The 17,297-nt window shown below is 42.2% G+C and overlaps 1 protein-coding gene across 2 annotated transcripts in view; it reads right to left on the bottom strand.

The window, feature by feature from the left end:
• Window positions 1-17,297, bottom strand: part of RAF1 (Raf-1 proto-oncogene, serine/threonine kinase) — an 83,566-nt gene that overhangs the window by 33,135 nt on the left and 33,134 nt on the right. For both annotated transcript variants that reach the window (XM_007985267.3, XM_073009835.1), the window contains exon 2: window positions 1,721-1,953. In XM_007985267.3, the coding sequence (XP_007983458.2) occupies window positions 1,721-1,927 (207 nt within the window). In that variant the 5' untranslated portion in view covers window positions 1,928-1,953. The remainder of the gene's footprint in view (window positions 1-1,720; window positions 1,954-17,297) is intronic.

Here is a 17,297-nt window from a genome sequence, read left to right as displayed (position 1 = left end):
AACAGAGGATGGGAGAGGAAGAGGCATGGAAGTTTTGAACTCAAGTTCTCTGAACAGTTCCACTAAGCAAAACCAATACAATTTCACTTTTCTGTTTTGGCTAGGTGGTTGGTTTTGTTTTATCCATAATAGTAGAAATTTTTTTTTTTTTCTTTGAGAAGGGGTCTGGCTCTCTGTCACCCAGGCTGGGGTGAAGCAGTGCGGTCTCAGCTCACTGCGACCTTTGCCTCCTGGGCTCAAGCCATCCTCCCACCTCAGCCTCCTGAGTACTGAGTAGCTGAGACTACAGATGCGTGCCACCACGCCTGGCTACATTTTTGTTGTTCTTTCTTTCTTTAGATAGAGTCTCGCCCTTTCGCCCAGGCTGGAGTGCAGTGGCGCAATCCCAGCCCACTGCAACCTCTGCCTCCCAGGTTCAAGTGATTCTCCTGCCTCAGCCTCCCAAGTAGCTGGGCTTACAAACGCACAACACCATGCTTGGCTAATTTTTGTAATTTTAGTAGAGATGGGGTTTCACCATGTTGGCCAGGCTTGTCTTGAACTTCTGACCTCAAGTAATGCGCTGGTCTTGGCCTCCCAAAGTACTGGGATTACAGGCGTGAGCCACCACAACCGGCCTACTTAAAAAATTTTTTTTTGTAGAGATGGGGTTTGCCATGTTGCCCAGACTGGTCTCGAACTCCTGAACTCAAGCCATTTGCCCACCTCGGCCTCCCAAAGTGCTGGCATTACAGGGGTGAATCACCACACCCGACCAGATAACCTTTTTGAGTGCTAAATTCTTAGAAAAATTGAAGTTTCGTATCAGGCTGGGGTGGTATCTCACGTCAGTAATCCCGGCAGTTTGGGAGGCCGAGTCGGGTGGATTACCTGAGGTCAGGAGTTTGAGACCAGCCTGGCCAACATGGTGAAACCCCGTCTCTACTAAAAATACAAAAAAATCAGCCAGGCGTGGTGGCATATGCCTGTAGTCCCAGCTACTTGGGAGGCTGAGGCAGGAGAATCATTTCAACCCAGGAGGCAGAGGTTGCAGTGAGCTGCACTCCAGCCTGGGTGACAGAGAGAGAATCCGTCTCAAAAACAAAAAAACAAACAAAAAAAAAAGGAAAAAGAAATTTTCTATCCAAAAACCTAGTGGCAGCGTCCTGCCATGATGCCAATATGAACCTGTCACTGGTACAACAAAAATAAACTATGCAGAACTAACTGGCTGGTGTCAGTGCCCTGAAAAAGAAGACTGTATGATTTCTAAGCTGCCTCCAGACTTGTCCTGGGCCTAAGAAATACACAAAAATAATTTTTTCTATGTAATTTTACTTTCTTCTTTATACTTGATTGTAATATTCAAAAAGCTTTAGGTGAATATTTTAATAGAAGAAACAAAATGTCTTCTAAAAAAAGTAGTTGGAAAGGCCTAGAGACTTTTCAAAGAAAATTCTTTGAAATATACCCATTAAAATGTACTATTTGTTTGGATGAAGTGGCACAAAGGAAGACATTCCAAGCAAGAGTAATAGAAGGAAGGCCAAGAGGTGGGAAAAAATAGGGGGTGTGGAAGGAACAGCAATATAAAGAAATGAATCTGCAGTTAGAAAAAAAATTAATAAAGACCCTATATGACAATGAATATTTTGCCTGTCTTTAAGTTGAACAACATGATCCTTAATGTGTCCCACAGGCAGATAAATAGTTAAATTTCCTAAGTAGAATTTTCACATACCACTGTTCTTTGCTTGTTTGGCAAGAAAACACGGATAGTGTTGCTTGTCTTAGAAGGATCTGTGAGTTTGCCATCATCTGATGCCCGGCGCTGATAGCCAAACTGCTGAACTATTGTAGGAGAGATGCAGCTGGAGCCATCAAACACGGCATCTTTGAATCCAAAACCATTGCTGATCGTCTTCCAAGCTCCCTGTATGTGCTCCATTGATGCAGCTTAAACAATTCTTAAACCTGGTAAGAAACACAAATAATTATAAGTCTAGAACAAAAGTATTTAACCCAAGAACACAATATATAAAGACCAATTATGAAAATAGCACGATGTGGGTTTTTCATAAGTGATACCTCCTGCATTTATTAGCAAAGAAAATTTTCTTTAATAGTACATTTCCATAAAATATTTCATAGATGAGGAAAATGGGACCAGCAGTTAAAAGATTTAGCAAGGGATGGCCGGGCGCGGTGGCTCAAGCCTGTAATCCTAGCACTTTGGGAGGCCGAGGCAGGTGGATCACAAGGCCAGGAGATCGAGACCATCCTGGCTAACACGGTGAAACCCCATCTCTACTAAAAATACAAAAAATTAGCCAGGCATGGTGGCGGGCGCCTGTAGTCCCAGTTACTCAGGAGGTTGAGGCAGGAGAATGGTGTGAACCTGGGAGGCGGAGCTCGCAGTGAGCCGAGATCGTACCACTGTACTCCAGCCTGGATGACAGTGCAAGACTCTGTCTCAAAAAAAGAAAGAAAGAAAGAAAGATTTAGCAAAGGACCAGGCACAGTGGCTCACGCCTGTAATCGCAGCACTTTGGGAGGCCGAGAGGCCACTGCATTACTTAAGGCCAGGAGTTTCAGACCAGCCTGGCTAACACGGTAAAATGCCATTACTACTTAAAATACAAAAATTAGCCAAGCATGGTAGTGGGTGCCTGTCATCCCAGCTACTGGGGAGGCTGAGGCAGGAGAATCACTTGAACCCAGGAGGTGGAGGTTGCACAGCTTGGGGGACAAGAGCGAGACTCCACCTCCAAAAAAAAAAAAAAGGCCAAACTGGAACATGAGCCCAGGTGTCAAGACTTCTAGTCTATTACTTTTTCAATTACATTTCTCTTCTTCCTAAGCAACTACCCTTGAGTGTGAGGAACACATTAGTACTATGAGAAATACCTGCAAAAAAGTGTAAGCCAGAATTTATGACTTCATGGAAGAAAAACTATTATTTCTAGGATGTATTTTAGGCACTTTATAAATTATCTCATTTAATTTGTGTAAGAACCCCAAAGATTTTCTTCTCTTTTCTTTTTTTTTTTTTTTTTTTTGGAGACAGAGTCCACTCTATCACCAGGCAGTGGCATGATCTCGGCTCACTGCAACCTCCGCCTCCCAGGTTCAAGCGATTCTCCTGCCTCAGCCTCCTGAGTAGCCAGGATTGCAGACATGCACCACCATGCCCAACTGATTTCTGTATTTTCAGTAGAGATGGGGTCGGCCATGTTGGCCTGGATGGTCTCTATCTCTTGACTCATGATCCGCCCACCTCGACCTCCCAAATCACATCTGGGATTACAGGTGTGAGCCACCGCGCCCGGCCAGATTTTTAATTCCTTCCTCCATCCACATTTTCTTTTTAATTAATTTATTTTCTGAGACAGGGTCTTGCTGTGTCGCCCAGGCTGGAGTGCAGAGACATGATCACAGCTCACTGCAGCTTCGATTTTCCAGGCTCAAATGATCCTCCTACCTCAGCTTCCCAAGTAGCTGGGACCACAGATGCGCATCACCATGCCCAGCTAATTTTTAAAAACAGTTTTTTGTAGAGAAAGGCTCTCACTATGTTGCCCAGGCTGGTCTCGAACTCCTGAGCTCAGGCAATCCACTCTCCTTAGCCTCCCAAAATACCGGGATTACAGGTTAAGCCACTGCAAACCCTTTGCTTTTTGGACACAGAAGTCATGCTACTTGCCCAAGAACACCCCAGCAGTGGGTAAAATAACCACATTCCATATCTGTTTAAATTTAAAGTACATGAATTTTCTACCATAACATTCAGAGTTCAGAGTTCAGAGTTCAGTTCATGGTCAGAAACCATGCAGAAGTAAAGGGGGTGGGGTTTCCTCCTTTAGAAAACTTTGAAGTTGATAAAGAATCCCATCTTTTCAAGCCTTCCTCCTTCAGAAACTTGTTTTATTATTAACAATAGCTACTATTTACTAGAAGCTTACTATTATGAGGCAGGATACATAGCATACATTCCAATCATTATCCACATTACTTTCAGTGCTACTCTAGGTAGGAATTATATCCCCATTTTACAGTTGAGAAAATTCTCTCACACACAGCTTGTAAGCGGCAAACTAGGATTCTGAACTGGGCTGCACTGACTCCACAGCCCTTACCTTCCCATATATAACACTAACACTCAAATCATTTTAGTCACAGCTGAAATGACCTAGAATTAAGGACCACAGAATCCAAACCTTGTTTTTAATCAAAAGTTTCTAACTGAATATCCACTATGTGCTAAATCACATCACATGCCCAAATCAAGAGGGAGGTGAGATATTTAGTATTCTTAGATGACAGCTGAGAAAACCAAAGAGGTTTTGAGACAACTTAAGATCACAACATGGAGTTATTCTCATACAGTCTTGATACATCCTTTTTGGAAAAGAATATGGTAATATCTATTAAAAGTTTGAAATATTCTTAAAGAATGATCTAGTATTCTCCAGAAATCTGTACTACAGAAGTCTAAGACAAGTGTATAAAAACATGTGTAAGCATATTCCCTGCAGCACTATTTATACCCTTGAAAAATGATGGTAAAAACCAAATACCTAACAATAGGGAATTAAATAAACCATGTTAATATCCATGTGATAAATGAAGTAGATCCACATATACAGAGATGGGAAAAGACATCCAAGACAACAAAAAATGAACAAAATATATAGTTTGAACCTCTTTAAGATTAATCTACAAAGAGGGAGGGAAATCTAGAAATAAATAAATGGATGGGGAACTCTAGAATTAAAGTGTTAACAGTGATCATTTCAGCAGGACTGTGAAGGGTTTTTATTTTCTACATTACTTATTTTTTGTTTTTATATTTTACTGTTACACTATAAACTTCTATCAGCATATTTTATTTCTGTAAGAGGGGATGCCAGAGCAAGATCTCGCTGCCTTGTGCCTCTAGAACCTCAACCTGAGCCCTGACTCACTCCTACCTAACTCTATCCCCAGGTTACTGTGAGGTCCCTTTTTTGGAGTACATATAACTCCTCTTTTTTCTAGATATTTGAGCTTTTTTCCAACTAAAAAGGAAAAGATGGAGGAGCTTAAGACCAGATAAGAGAGAAACAGATGAGGGAAGAGACAGAAGGAAGACTCATCTGAGCATCTCACTAGCCTGAAACAATATGGTTCCTAATGATCCATGTAACAGCCTGAACAAGCTTAAAATGCAACTCATTGTGTCACTTCCCTGTTTAAAACTCAGAATAAAATCTAAACTCCTTGACAAGGTATCTAAAGGCCTTCTTTCAGAACATGCCAGACTTTGTGCCTTAAGACTTCCGAACTTTGTGCTTCTCTTCACCTGGAAGGCTGAAACCCGAAAAACAGGCAAGCTGGGTTTTTTCACATCTTGTCTCCACCCAAGAGACATCTCTTTAGAGAGGCTTTCCCTAACCACACTAGCCAAAACTGCCCGCTCTCCTTCTGCCAATTAATACTGTTTCATTTTCTGCATGGTACTTAGGTTAGTTAGTTTTCAAGTTTTAGTCCATCTCCCTGCCTTCCTTCTGCTCCATAAGGGCAGAACCCTGCCAATCTTGCTCAGTATCTGGAATACAAAGGTGTTCAAATGTTTACTAAATTAAGTGAAAAGCCAGAATAATGCTACAAAAAAAGTAACGTTTTTAAATAGAAAACACTTGTCAAAAACTATTAAATGTGAATCAAATCTCCATTTAGTGGTGCGTCTTTAAAAAATACTTCGTCAGCCGTGCACAGTTGTCCACAACTGTAATCCCGGCACTTTGGGAGGCCCAGATGGGAGAACTGCCTGAGGCCTGGAGTTCGAGACCAGCCTGGTCAACACAGCAAGACCCCATCTCTAAATTAAAAATTTTTTTTTTAATTAAAAAACAGTATTTTGTTTTCCAGCAAGAAGAACTGTAATGAATTTTATTTTTTGTATAGATACATATTTCAATTGAGATAAGGTCTCACTATGTTGCCCAGGCTGGTCTTGAACTCCTAGGCTCAAGCAGTCCTGCCACACATGTGCCCCTACACCCAGTGTGCAACAGATTTTATTCTATATTCAACTGTGGGGAAAGACTGTATTGGAATCAATTCCAATTGATTGGTGAAGAACCCACTGACAAGACTAAAATGTAACCTCAGTCCAAGAACAGTAATTTTACAATGAATTCCAAGTCTTGCAAGCACTCAAAATATAGTGCCGGTACTTAGTAGAGAACACACTACAGTAACTTTTAATAAAAAGTGACAAAATAAAAATACACCTACTTTAATTCAAGTTCTAGATTATTTATCATTCATAGTATTTTACTTTGTCTCCATATCGAGACCACTTACAGCTTAAGAGGCAGGCTAAGGACCGGGCGCAGTGGCTCACGTGGTCAGGAGATCGAAACCATCCTGGCTAACAGGGTGAAACCCTGTCTCTACTAAAAAAACAAAAAATTATCCAGGTGTGGTGGTGGGTGCCTGTAGTTCCAGCTACTCGGGAGGCTGAGGCAAGAGAATGGTGTGAACCCAGGAGGTGGAGCTTGCAGTGAGCCGAGATGGTGCCACTACACTCCAGCCTGGGCAACAGAGCTAGACGCTGTCTCAAAAAAAAAAAAAAAAAAAAAAAAAAAAGAGGGAGGCTAATGTTTCCTAACCATTTTCTTTTTCTTTTCTTTTTTTTTTCTTTTTTTTTGAGACAGTCTTGCTGTTGCCCAGGGTGGCGTACAGTGGCACAATCTTGGCTCACTGCAACCTCTTCCTCCCGGGTTCAAGAAATCCTCCTGCCACAGCCTCCCAACTAGCTGGGATTACAGGCATGCACCACCATGCCTGGCTAATTTTTGTATTTTTAGTAGAGACGGGGTTTCTCCATGTTAGCCAGGCTGGTATCGAACTCCTGACCTCAGGTGATCCACCCGCCTCAGCCTCCCAAAGTGTTGGTATTATAGGTGTGAGCCACTGTGCCCGGCCTTCCTAACCGTTTTCATGGCACATACTCATACAAACAATAGGTCATATTTGCAGAACAAGATGAAGTACACAGACAATGCTGCTTCAAGGGCCCTACAAGTTGTCTCAGGGAAGAGGGGTACAACTCTAACCTGTTAATCACAGAAAATTCTACTAAGGTATTCCTTTATCAAGGCAAACATCTGAAAAATCAGGGCAGACATCTGAAAACTCAAGGCAGATATCTGAAAACAAGAAGGAAAAAAGCATCTTCCAAAAAAATCATATAGCAGCAACATACTTCAATCTTAAATGGAGACATTCAGAAACCCCGTTGACACTACCTTCAAATATAAGCATAGATCTAGCTTTTAATACTGTAATTTCTTTGACTAAATGCCCCAGGTTAAAAAATGTATACACACACACATCCTAGACACATACTAAAACTAGATAAGCCAATGTGAAAATCAGTTTCTGCATGTGAAAAGCCTTTCAAAGTTCCACAGAAAAGTTCTAAAATCAAATGCATTCTTCTACGAATGGAGAAATATGTCACGTTGGACAAGATCAATTATTTAAAAAGAGAGACATGTTGGCCAGCCACAGTGGATCATCCCTGTAATCCCAGTACTTTGGGAGGCCGACGTGGGTGGATCACCTGAGGTCAGGAGAATTGCTTGAACCCAGGAGGTAGAAGGTGCAGTGAGCCGAGATAATGCCACTGCACTCCAGCCTGAGCAACGAAGCAAGACTCAAACTCAAAAACAAAAAACAAAAAACAAAAAACAAAAACAAGGAGCTCCTAAAAATTAGTAAAAGATGAACAATGCCACTGGGGAAAAAAAACAGGAAATTAAATTCATAGAAAAGCAATACAAAGGCCAGCAAATATATATGTTTAATATAAAGTAGGGAAACACAAATATAAAAACTTTTTAATATTAATTTGTAAAATTTATTTTATTTTTATTTATTTTTTTGAGGCGGAGTCTCACTCTGTTGCCCAGGCTGGAGTGCAGTGGTGCAATCTCTGCTCACTGCAACCTCCGCCTTCTGGGTTCAAGTGATTCTCCTGTCTCAGCCTCCCAAGTGGCTGGGATCATAGGCATGTGCCACTATGCCTGGCTAATTTTGTGTTTTTAGTAGAGATAAGGTTTAACCATGTTGCCCAGGCTGGTCTTGAACTCCTGACCTCAGGTGATCCACCCACCTCAGCCTCCCAAAGTGCTGGGATTACAGGCGTGAGCTACTGTGCAAGGCCGGATTTGTAAAATTTGAAAAGACAAAACATCTAGCACAAGCATTTCAAGTAATCTACTCTCACAGTGAAGAGTATAAACCACAAAAGTATAGCAATCTAGAAGTATCTATTAACTATTTAAAGATTTAACTTCACATTTCACACCCAGCACTACACAAACACAGGAATGTTTCTAATACCAATAAACTGAAAATTACCTCAGACTCAAAGCCACAGAACTAAAATTGAACAATTTAAGGCAGGACGGGTTTAAAAACAAGACCTCCCAGGAAACTGAAAGAATGTCTACCCCCAACTACTCAGGAGGCTACTCAGGATCTCCTGAGGCCAGGAGTTTGAGGCTGTAGTGCATGACTGCACCTGTGAATAGCCATTGAAGTCCACCTAGGCAACACGGTGAGATCCCTTCACACACACACACACACACGCACACGTCATTTTCCATAATTTAAGAATAAGGTCAGTGTCATCTGTCACCAATACTAATACAATTTAATACTTCCAAGTATTACATGCATAGTAAAATATCAAAAGTAAACCACACTGAAGGAAAAAAATAAGCATTAAAAAAAAGTAGGCCAGGCGCAGTGGCTCACGCCTGTAATCCTAGCACTTTGGGAAGCCAAGGCAGGCAGATCACCTGAGGTCAGGAGTTCGAGACCAGCCTAACATGGTAAAACCCTATTTCTACTAAAAATACAAAAAATTAGCCAAGGGTGGTGGCGTGCACCTGTAATCCCAGCTACTCAGGAGGCAGAGGTTGCAGTAAGCCAAGATCGCGCCATTACACTCCAACTTGGGCAACACAAGCAAAACTTTGTTTCAAAAAAAAAAAGGTAAACCAAACATACAAAAAAAAAAAAAAAAAAGTTAACTGTTCACGTGCTGGGCACAGTGGCTCTCACCTGTAATCCCAGGACTCTGGAAGGCTGAGATGGGAGGACTACTTGAGCCCAGGAGTTTAACACCAGCTTGGGAAACATACCAAGACCCTGTCTGTACAAAAAAGTTTCAAAAATTAGCTGAGTGTCACAGCATGCACCTGTAGACCCAGCTACTTGGGAGGCTGAGGTGGGAGGATCACTTGAGCACAGGAGGTCGAAGCTGCAGTGTGCCACGATCACATAACTGCACTTCGGCCTAAGTGACAGAGCGAGACCTTGTCTCAAAAAAAAAGAAAAAGAAAAAGAAAAAGGCATTGTTTAAAAGAATATTGTTAAGTATGTAATTTCAAGATACTTTGGTAACAAAAAGTTTATATGGAAACTAATTGTAAAATCACATTTCTGCTCAATGATAAAAATATATCTTTTAAAAAAAAAAAAAAAAAAGATAACTCTCTTCGCCAGGCAGGGTGGCTCACGCCTGTAATCCCAGCACTTTGGGAGGCTGAGGCAGGCAGATTATCTGAGGTCAGGAGTTCGAGATCAGCCTGACCAACATGGAGAAACTCCATCTCTACTAAAAACGTAAAAATTTGCCAGGGGTGGTGCTGCACGCCTGTAGTCCCAGCTACTCAGGAGGCTGAGGCAGGAGAATCGCTTGAACCCAGGAGGCAGAGGTTACAGTCAGCCAAAACTGTGCCATTGCACTCCAGCCTGGGTGACAACGAGACTGTCTTCAAAAAACAAAAATAAAAACAAAATTCTTTTTATATATACAAAATAGTAGTAAAAACTTCTATTACCACAAAAGTTCCCAGGCTTTAAACATTTATTTGGTAAGACAGTCTGGGAATTTATATTCTATAGGCAAAACATTTACCTTTTACATGCCAGAGAAGACATAGTGTATTCATAATTTACCATGATATCTAAATCATATAAATTATTTCAGAAGCCTACAACCTACTTAATACGAATTATTCTAGTCTATTACAGAATTTAGGTTTACCTGGTTCCAGGCTACTTCCCTCTGGATTCCTGAATTCCCCTGGTCATCCCCACCAACCATCACAGAATGCTTCAAAAATCAAAAGGCCTAGATTCTACTCTGTTTTGCCTTCCTCTACTTTGGCTACTATTCCATTAAAAGATTACTACATGGGCCTAACCCCAAAATCAGTCTCTGAAAGGTACCAGGTGACATTTTAGGATAGAAAAAAAAAGGAATGACTCATAATTGCCAGGTATCTTAGCTTTCTGTAGTCACCTACTTTGTATCTATCAATCATGAATTTATATAAACTTCTCTAAAACTAATTTTTCCGGTCGACATTATTTCTGAGGGTGGTAGGTTCCCTAGGTTCACCAAAAAAATTGCCTTTTATTGTCTTCATGCATCATTCTGCCACCTGGACTTTGAGGATATATTTGCTTTAATCAAGCAATTCATGATTGTTATGGTATAAACTCTTCAAAGTTGTATCCTTCTATAATCTTTCAACTGCATTTATTCCCTAAAAGAATATTCCTTTTAGAAAGTTAGAGTGTGGCCAGGCACGGTGGCTCACGTCTATAATCCTAGCACTTTGGGAGGCCAAGGTAGGTGGATCACCTGAGGTCAGGAGGTTGAGACCGGCCTGGCCAACATGGCAAAACCCCGTCTCTACTAAAAATACAAAAATTATCCGGGTGTGATGGTACATGCCTGTAATCCCAGCTACTTGGGAGGCTGAGGCAGGAGAATCGCTTGAACCTGGGAAGCAGAGGTTGTAGTGAGCCACCGCAATCCAGCCTGGGCAAGAGTAAAACTCCGTTTCAAAAATTAAAAAGTTAGAGTGTAGGCCGGGCACGGTGGCTCAAGCCTGTAATCCCAGCACTTTGGGAGGCCGAGACGGGTGGATCACGAGGTCAGGAAATCGAGACCATCCTGGCTAACACGGTGAAACCCCATCTCTACTAAAAAATACAAAAAAAAAAAAAAAAACTAGCCGGGCGAGGTGGCGGTCGCCTGTAGTCCCAGCTACTCGGGAGGCTGAGGCAGGAGAATGGCGTAAACCCGGGAGGCAGAGCTTGCAGTGAGCCGAGATTGCGCCACTGCACTCCAGCCTGGGCGACAGAGCGAGACTCCGTCTCAAAAAAAAAAAAAAAGTTAGAGTGTAAAACTATTTTTATATTCAAGTTAAAAAATGGGCTTACGGCCTGGCCAGGTGCGGTAGTTGATGCCTGTAATCCCTGCACTTTGGGAGACTGAGGTAGGAAGATCGCTTAGGCCCAAGAGTTTGAGACCAGCCTGGGCTAATCCCTGCACTTTGGGAGACCGAGGTAGGAAGATTGCTTAGGCCCAGGAGTTTGAGACCAGTCTGGACAATAGTGAGACCTCATCTCTACAAAATCTAAAAACTAGCCGGGTGTGGTGGCATGCACTGGTAGCCCCAACTACTTGGGAGGCTGAAGCTGGAAGATCACTTGAGTCCAGGAATTCAATACCAGCCTGGACAACACAGTGAGACTCCTACTCTACAAAAAAAAGTTTTCAAAAAGTCATTTTTCCTAATTCACATAACTCTACTAGTTTTCATTATTTCATTACCGTGTTAATAAGAAAAAAATTTCAGTATATTATACTGTCATTCTTTTCTCAGGTGCTGTAAGTTATTTTGTGACCTTATTTATCATTCAAATTTCTACTTTAAAGTAGAAGATACTTTAATGGATATACTGGCAGTAACTTCTATTCACATAAGTATGATGAACCTGAGAAAATTTTTTTGGGGGGAGGGCGAGGCGGGGGCAGGGTCTCTGTTGGCCAGGCTGGAGGGCAGTGGTGCAATCTTGGCTAACTGCAACCTCTGCTTCCCGGGTTCAAATGATCCTCCCACTTCAGCCTCCCAGGTAGTTGGGACTACAGGTGTGGGCCACCATGCTGACTAATTTTTTGTACATTTTATAGAGATGGGGTCTTACCATGTTGGCCAGGCTGGTCTCAAACTTCTGACCTCAAGTGATCCACCAGCTCATCCTCAGCTGGGATTACAGGGATGAGCTACCACACCCAGCCAGTTCACTAATTTTTAAATATCATGACAGTTATATCATAATTCCTATGGATCATTTTAAATCAACTGACCCACAGAAGTCAACCAAAAATGCAAAACCAATGAAACAATGGTAGTTGTAGAATCCACATGTTAAGTATTAAAATTTATGTAAATAATTAAGAAAAGGTGGCTATTGTTTAAGATGTAATATAAAATTAGAACCACAAGTGTCCATGAAAAAACACAAATATGCGACAAAGCTTGTTTGGCTATCTGAACAAAAACAATACATGTTTGCTCTCTTTTGGTACCTGCTAAAACTCACTAGGCAACAAGATATATCCACCAAAAAATAAATTTCTTAAAACTCTGTATCAACTAAGCAGCAGCAACAATAATGATATTAGCTAATGTATTAGCTAATACTGAATGTTTATTATGTATGTTCTTTACATACAATATCCCTTTTAATCCTCCAACAACCCCCTATAAGAGAAATTACCATTTTAGAGTGAGGAATCTATGGACCATAAAGGTTAAGTAAAAATGTCCAAGGTTACACGGTATTCAGAATATTCACAAATCTCACCAGGGTTTCATCACACCATCACATATGTTAAGATCAGTGCATTTGTGGGAGAGGCGGTTCCTAAGATGAGGTGCCAGATTTCAACCTTGTGGCAGCCTACTCTGGCTTCCTAGTATCTGGCTCTTTCCTCTACTCTGATAATCTGTTTCTAATTATACTTTTATTTGTTTATTTTTTTAAGGCATGACCGGTCTGGCTCCGTCAACCAGGCTGGAGTGCAGTGACAGGATCATGGCTCACTGCAGCCTTGATCCACATTCAAGCAATCCTCCTGCCTCAGCTTCCTAATTAGCTAGGACTACAGGTGCACACGAGTCCAGCTAATTTTTTATTTCCTGTAGAGACGAAGTCTCGCTATCTTGCCCAGGCTGGTGTTGAACTCCTGGCCCCAAGTGACCCTCCCACCTCAGCCTCCCCAAGGTGCTAGGATTATAGCTAGGTGCTAGGGTATAAGCCACTGCACCTGGCCTAATTATATTTTTATTTATAAAAAAAAACAAAAAACAAATTTGGGAAGGAGGATAAAGCGGAAGTTACTCATAATTTTACTAATCCTAACACATTTTTTTGGATATCATCTTCTAATATCAAAGGCACAATACATAAATATCAGTTCAAAATCTACCTCCACCTTTTATTAGTTGTATGGCCTGGCCTTTCACCAAATTGCTTACCTTTCCCATATACCAATTTTCGTCACTTATTCAGGCAATAAACAATACTGAGTGCCTACTATGTACCAGGCACTGTTCAAGATGCTTGGGCTACCTCAGGGAACAAAAGACAAGGATCCATGATCATAACAGAAGCCTATCTTCTGGTGGAGGCATGCACAGTAAATTCTATGATAGTGGGTGGTAAGTGCTGGGGAAAGGGAGGCAGACTGCAGTTTATAAAGTGAGGTCATAGTAGGTCTCAGCAAAGAGGTAACAGCTGAGACTTGGAAATCAGTGAGTCTGACTTGCAGATAACTGAGAGAACAACATTCCAGGCAGAAAGAACAGCTAGTGAAAATCCTTTGTATAAGGTATGGTAAAAAGATCATAGAGTTAAGTGAGTACAATGTCAGGGAGCAGGGACGATGTGGATAACAAAATGCCTTATAGGTTATTATAAGGACTTTGCCTTTTACTGAGTGAAGTGGGAAGCCACTGAAAGGTCTTGAGCAGAGGAAAGGCACAATCTACCTTAGATTTTTTTTTTTTTTTTTTTGCTTTTTTTTTTGAGACGGAGTCTCACTTTGTCACCCAGGGAGAGTGCAGTGGCACAATCTCTGCTCACTGCAACCTCTGCTTCCTGGGTTCAAGTGATTCTCCCACCTCAGCCTCCCAAGTAGCTGGGACTACAGGCATGTGCCACGACATCCGACTAATTTTTGTATTCTTTTGGTAGAGATGGGGTTTCACTGTGTTGGCTAGGCTTTAATCTTAAAAGTACTGTTCCAGGCACAGTGACTCACGCCTGTAACGCCAGCACTTTGGGAGGTCAAGGTGGGCAGATGAACCCAGGAGTTCGAAACCAGTCTGAGCAACATGACAAAACTCTGTCTCTACAAAAAAATTTAAAAATTGACCAGGCGTGGTGGCTCACTATATAGAAAATAAATGACATAGGCAGTTAGATATAGAATTATGAAGTTCAGAAGACGTCTGAGCAGAAGAACTGTAAAACAAAGATAATAGTGTTTATCTAATTGAGTTATTAAATTGTTCAACAGTGTAAAGCACTTAGCATTGGGCCTAACACAGAGTAAACAATACTGTTACAGCTTCTATCCCACACAAGAACACCCACCACAGGAGATGAGAGAGGGTGGAAATTCAGCCCATGCTTCACTTGCTAAGCCATGTGTCTGGTACACAGACAGCATAAGCATGAAGGATGGGGATCCTTCTAATTCATATGTAGGAAGTTTTCCTGCTAGCTGAGCTACATCTCTGCAGAAGTACATCTGTACAAAATGGACCTTTTTCTATTTAGTAATGGTGACTTTGGGGCTGTGACCCTAATCCTTTTCCACATACACGTGTACTTTTACACAATTACATTCTCAATCCAAATACTGTATCACAATATTCTCCTTCAAATTTAAATGTTTGATAAATTATTTAATTTTGGCAGGGTGCAGTGGCTCATACCTGTAATCCCAGCACTTTGGGAAGCCGAGGCAAGTGGATCGTGAGGTCAGGAGTTCAAGACCAGCCTGGCCAACATGGCAAAACCCTGTCTCTACTAAAAAATACAAAAATTAGCCAGGTGTGGTGGCGGGCACCTGTAATCTCAGCTACTTGGGAGGCTGAGGCATGAGAATCCCTTGAACCTAGGAGGCGGAGGTTGCAGTGAGCCAAGATTGTGCCATTGCATTCCAGCCAGGGTGACAAGAGTGAAAACTCTGTCTCAAAAAAAAGAAAAAAAAAATCAGGAATCAGAATGACTTCAAACTCTTCAACAACACTAGAAGACATAATGAAGCAAAGCCTCCTAGATTCTGAAGGAAACTCTCCAATTTACAATAATCAGCAAAACTATCAGTGAGGGACAGAACCAGAGATATTTTGACATTCATGATTACAAAAATTTGAACCTCCATGATTCCTTTTTTTTTTTTTTTTTTTGAGACAAGTCTTGCTCTATCACCCATGCTGAAGTGCAGTGATGTGACCTTGGTTCACTGCAGCCTCCGCCTCCCAGGATCAAGAGATTCTTCTGCCTCAGCCTCCCGCATAGCTGGGACTACAAGCACACACCACCACACCTGGCTAATTTTTTTTTTTTTTATTTTTAGTAGAGACAGGGTTTCGCCATGTTGGCCAGGCTGCTCTTGAACTCCTGATCTCAGGTGATCCGCCCGCCTCAGTCTCCCAAAATGCTGGGATTACAGGCTTGAGTCACCACGCCCGGCCCATAATTCCTTTCTCAAGGAATTTGTTACAGGAATATAGCAAGAGAAAGACTTAGGATATAGGAAATGGGACATCCAGCTTAGGAAAGAAGTGAAGGAAATCTCCAGAAGGCCAATATGGAGGGAAATCCCTGGATGACAACTGTGCACCAGACACAAGAATCCATAATTATGTGACCCTTTCTAGCAATTTCTAACTATCATCGACACAATGGCCTTTTCTTGAGAGTGCCAGGGAAGGAGGAAGGGAGGAAAGCGGTTGGAGGAAGGGCAGACAGAGGGAAGGAGGAAGGGAAGGAGGAAGAGGGAAGGGAAGGAGGAAGAGAGAAGGGAAAGAAATAGCCCACATTTTCAAACTTAGCCCCTTTAAGTATATTCTCTCCTCTGTGGAGGAGGTGAATGGTAAAACCTGTGCTAGGTCTTGAGACACTCCAGGTGGCTGCACAACATTAATAAAATAGTATAGCACCATAGTGTTTCCCAAAGCAAGGAATATATACTACTCATGGTTTACAAAATGATTATAAGGGATATATGTGCAAGATACAAACTAAAACTGATATGATAAGGAAAAAGTCTCAGGTGCTAGTATATGTTTAATGCTTCTTTAAGACTTTCTACTAAGACAGGCAGGATGGCTCACACCTGTAATCCCAGCACTTTGGGAAGCCAAGGTAGGGTGAATTGCATGAGCTCGAGTTCAAGACCAGCCGGGGCAGTACGACGAAATCCTGTCTCTACTAAAAATACAAAAGTTAGCTGGGCTGTGGTGGCATGTACCTGTAATACCAGCTACTCAGGAGGCTGAGGTGGGAGAATTGCTTGAAACCGGGAGGCAAAGGTTGCAGTAAGCCAAGATCTTACCACTGTACTCCAGCCTGGGCAACGGAAGGAGACCTTGTCTCGGGAAAAAAAAAAAAAAAAAAAAAAGCCAGGGGCCGTGGCTCATGCCTGTAATCCCAACACTTTGGAAGGCCGAGGCGGGCAGATCATGTAAGGTCAGGAGTTCGAGGCCAGCCTAGCCAACATGATGAAACCCCATCTCTATTAAAAATACAAAATTAGCTGGGCGTAGTGGAACACATCTGTAATCCCAGCTACTTGGGAGGCTGAGACAGAAGAATCCCTTGAACCTGGGAGGCAGAGGTTGCAGTGAGCCGAGATCGCGCCACTGCAGACTCCAGCCTGGAAGACAGAGTAAGACTCTGTCTCAATAAAAAAAAAAAAAAGTTTATAAATTTATTAGGCTGGGCGTGATGGCTCACGCCTGTAATCCCAGGACTTTGGGAGGCCAAGGCAGGCAGATCACAAGGTCAGGAGATCGAGACCATCCTGACTAACACGGTGAAATCCCGTCTCTACTAAAAACAAAAAATTAGCCAGGCGTGGCGGCAGGCGCCTGTAGTCCCAGCTACTTGAGAGGTTGAGGCTGGAGAATGGTGTGAATCCGGGAGGTGGAGCTTGCAGTGAGCCAAGATCGCGTCACTGCACTCCAGCCTAGGCGAAAGTGCAAGACTCTGTCTCAAAAAAAAAATTAATAATAATAACGATGTTTTTAGGCCGGGCATGGTGGCTCATGCCTGCAATCCCAGCACTTTGGGAGGCCGAGGTGGGTGGATCACTTGAGGTCAGGCATTCCAGACCAGCCTGGTCAACGTGGTGAAACCCCGTCTCTACTAAAAATACAAAA

This window comes from Chlorocebus sabaeus, chromosome 22 (assembly GCF_047675955.1).
Source record: "Chlorocebus sabaeus isolate Y175 chromosome 22, mChlSab1.0.hap1, whole genome shotgun sequence".
In the NCBI taxonomy this organism is placed as follows: Eukaryota; Metazoa; Chordata; class Mammalia; order Primates; family Cercopithecidae; genus Chlorocebus; species Chlorocebus sabaeus.
This window is presented reverse-complemented; position numbering and strand designations above follow the sequence as displayed.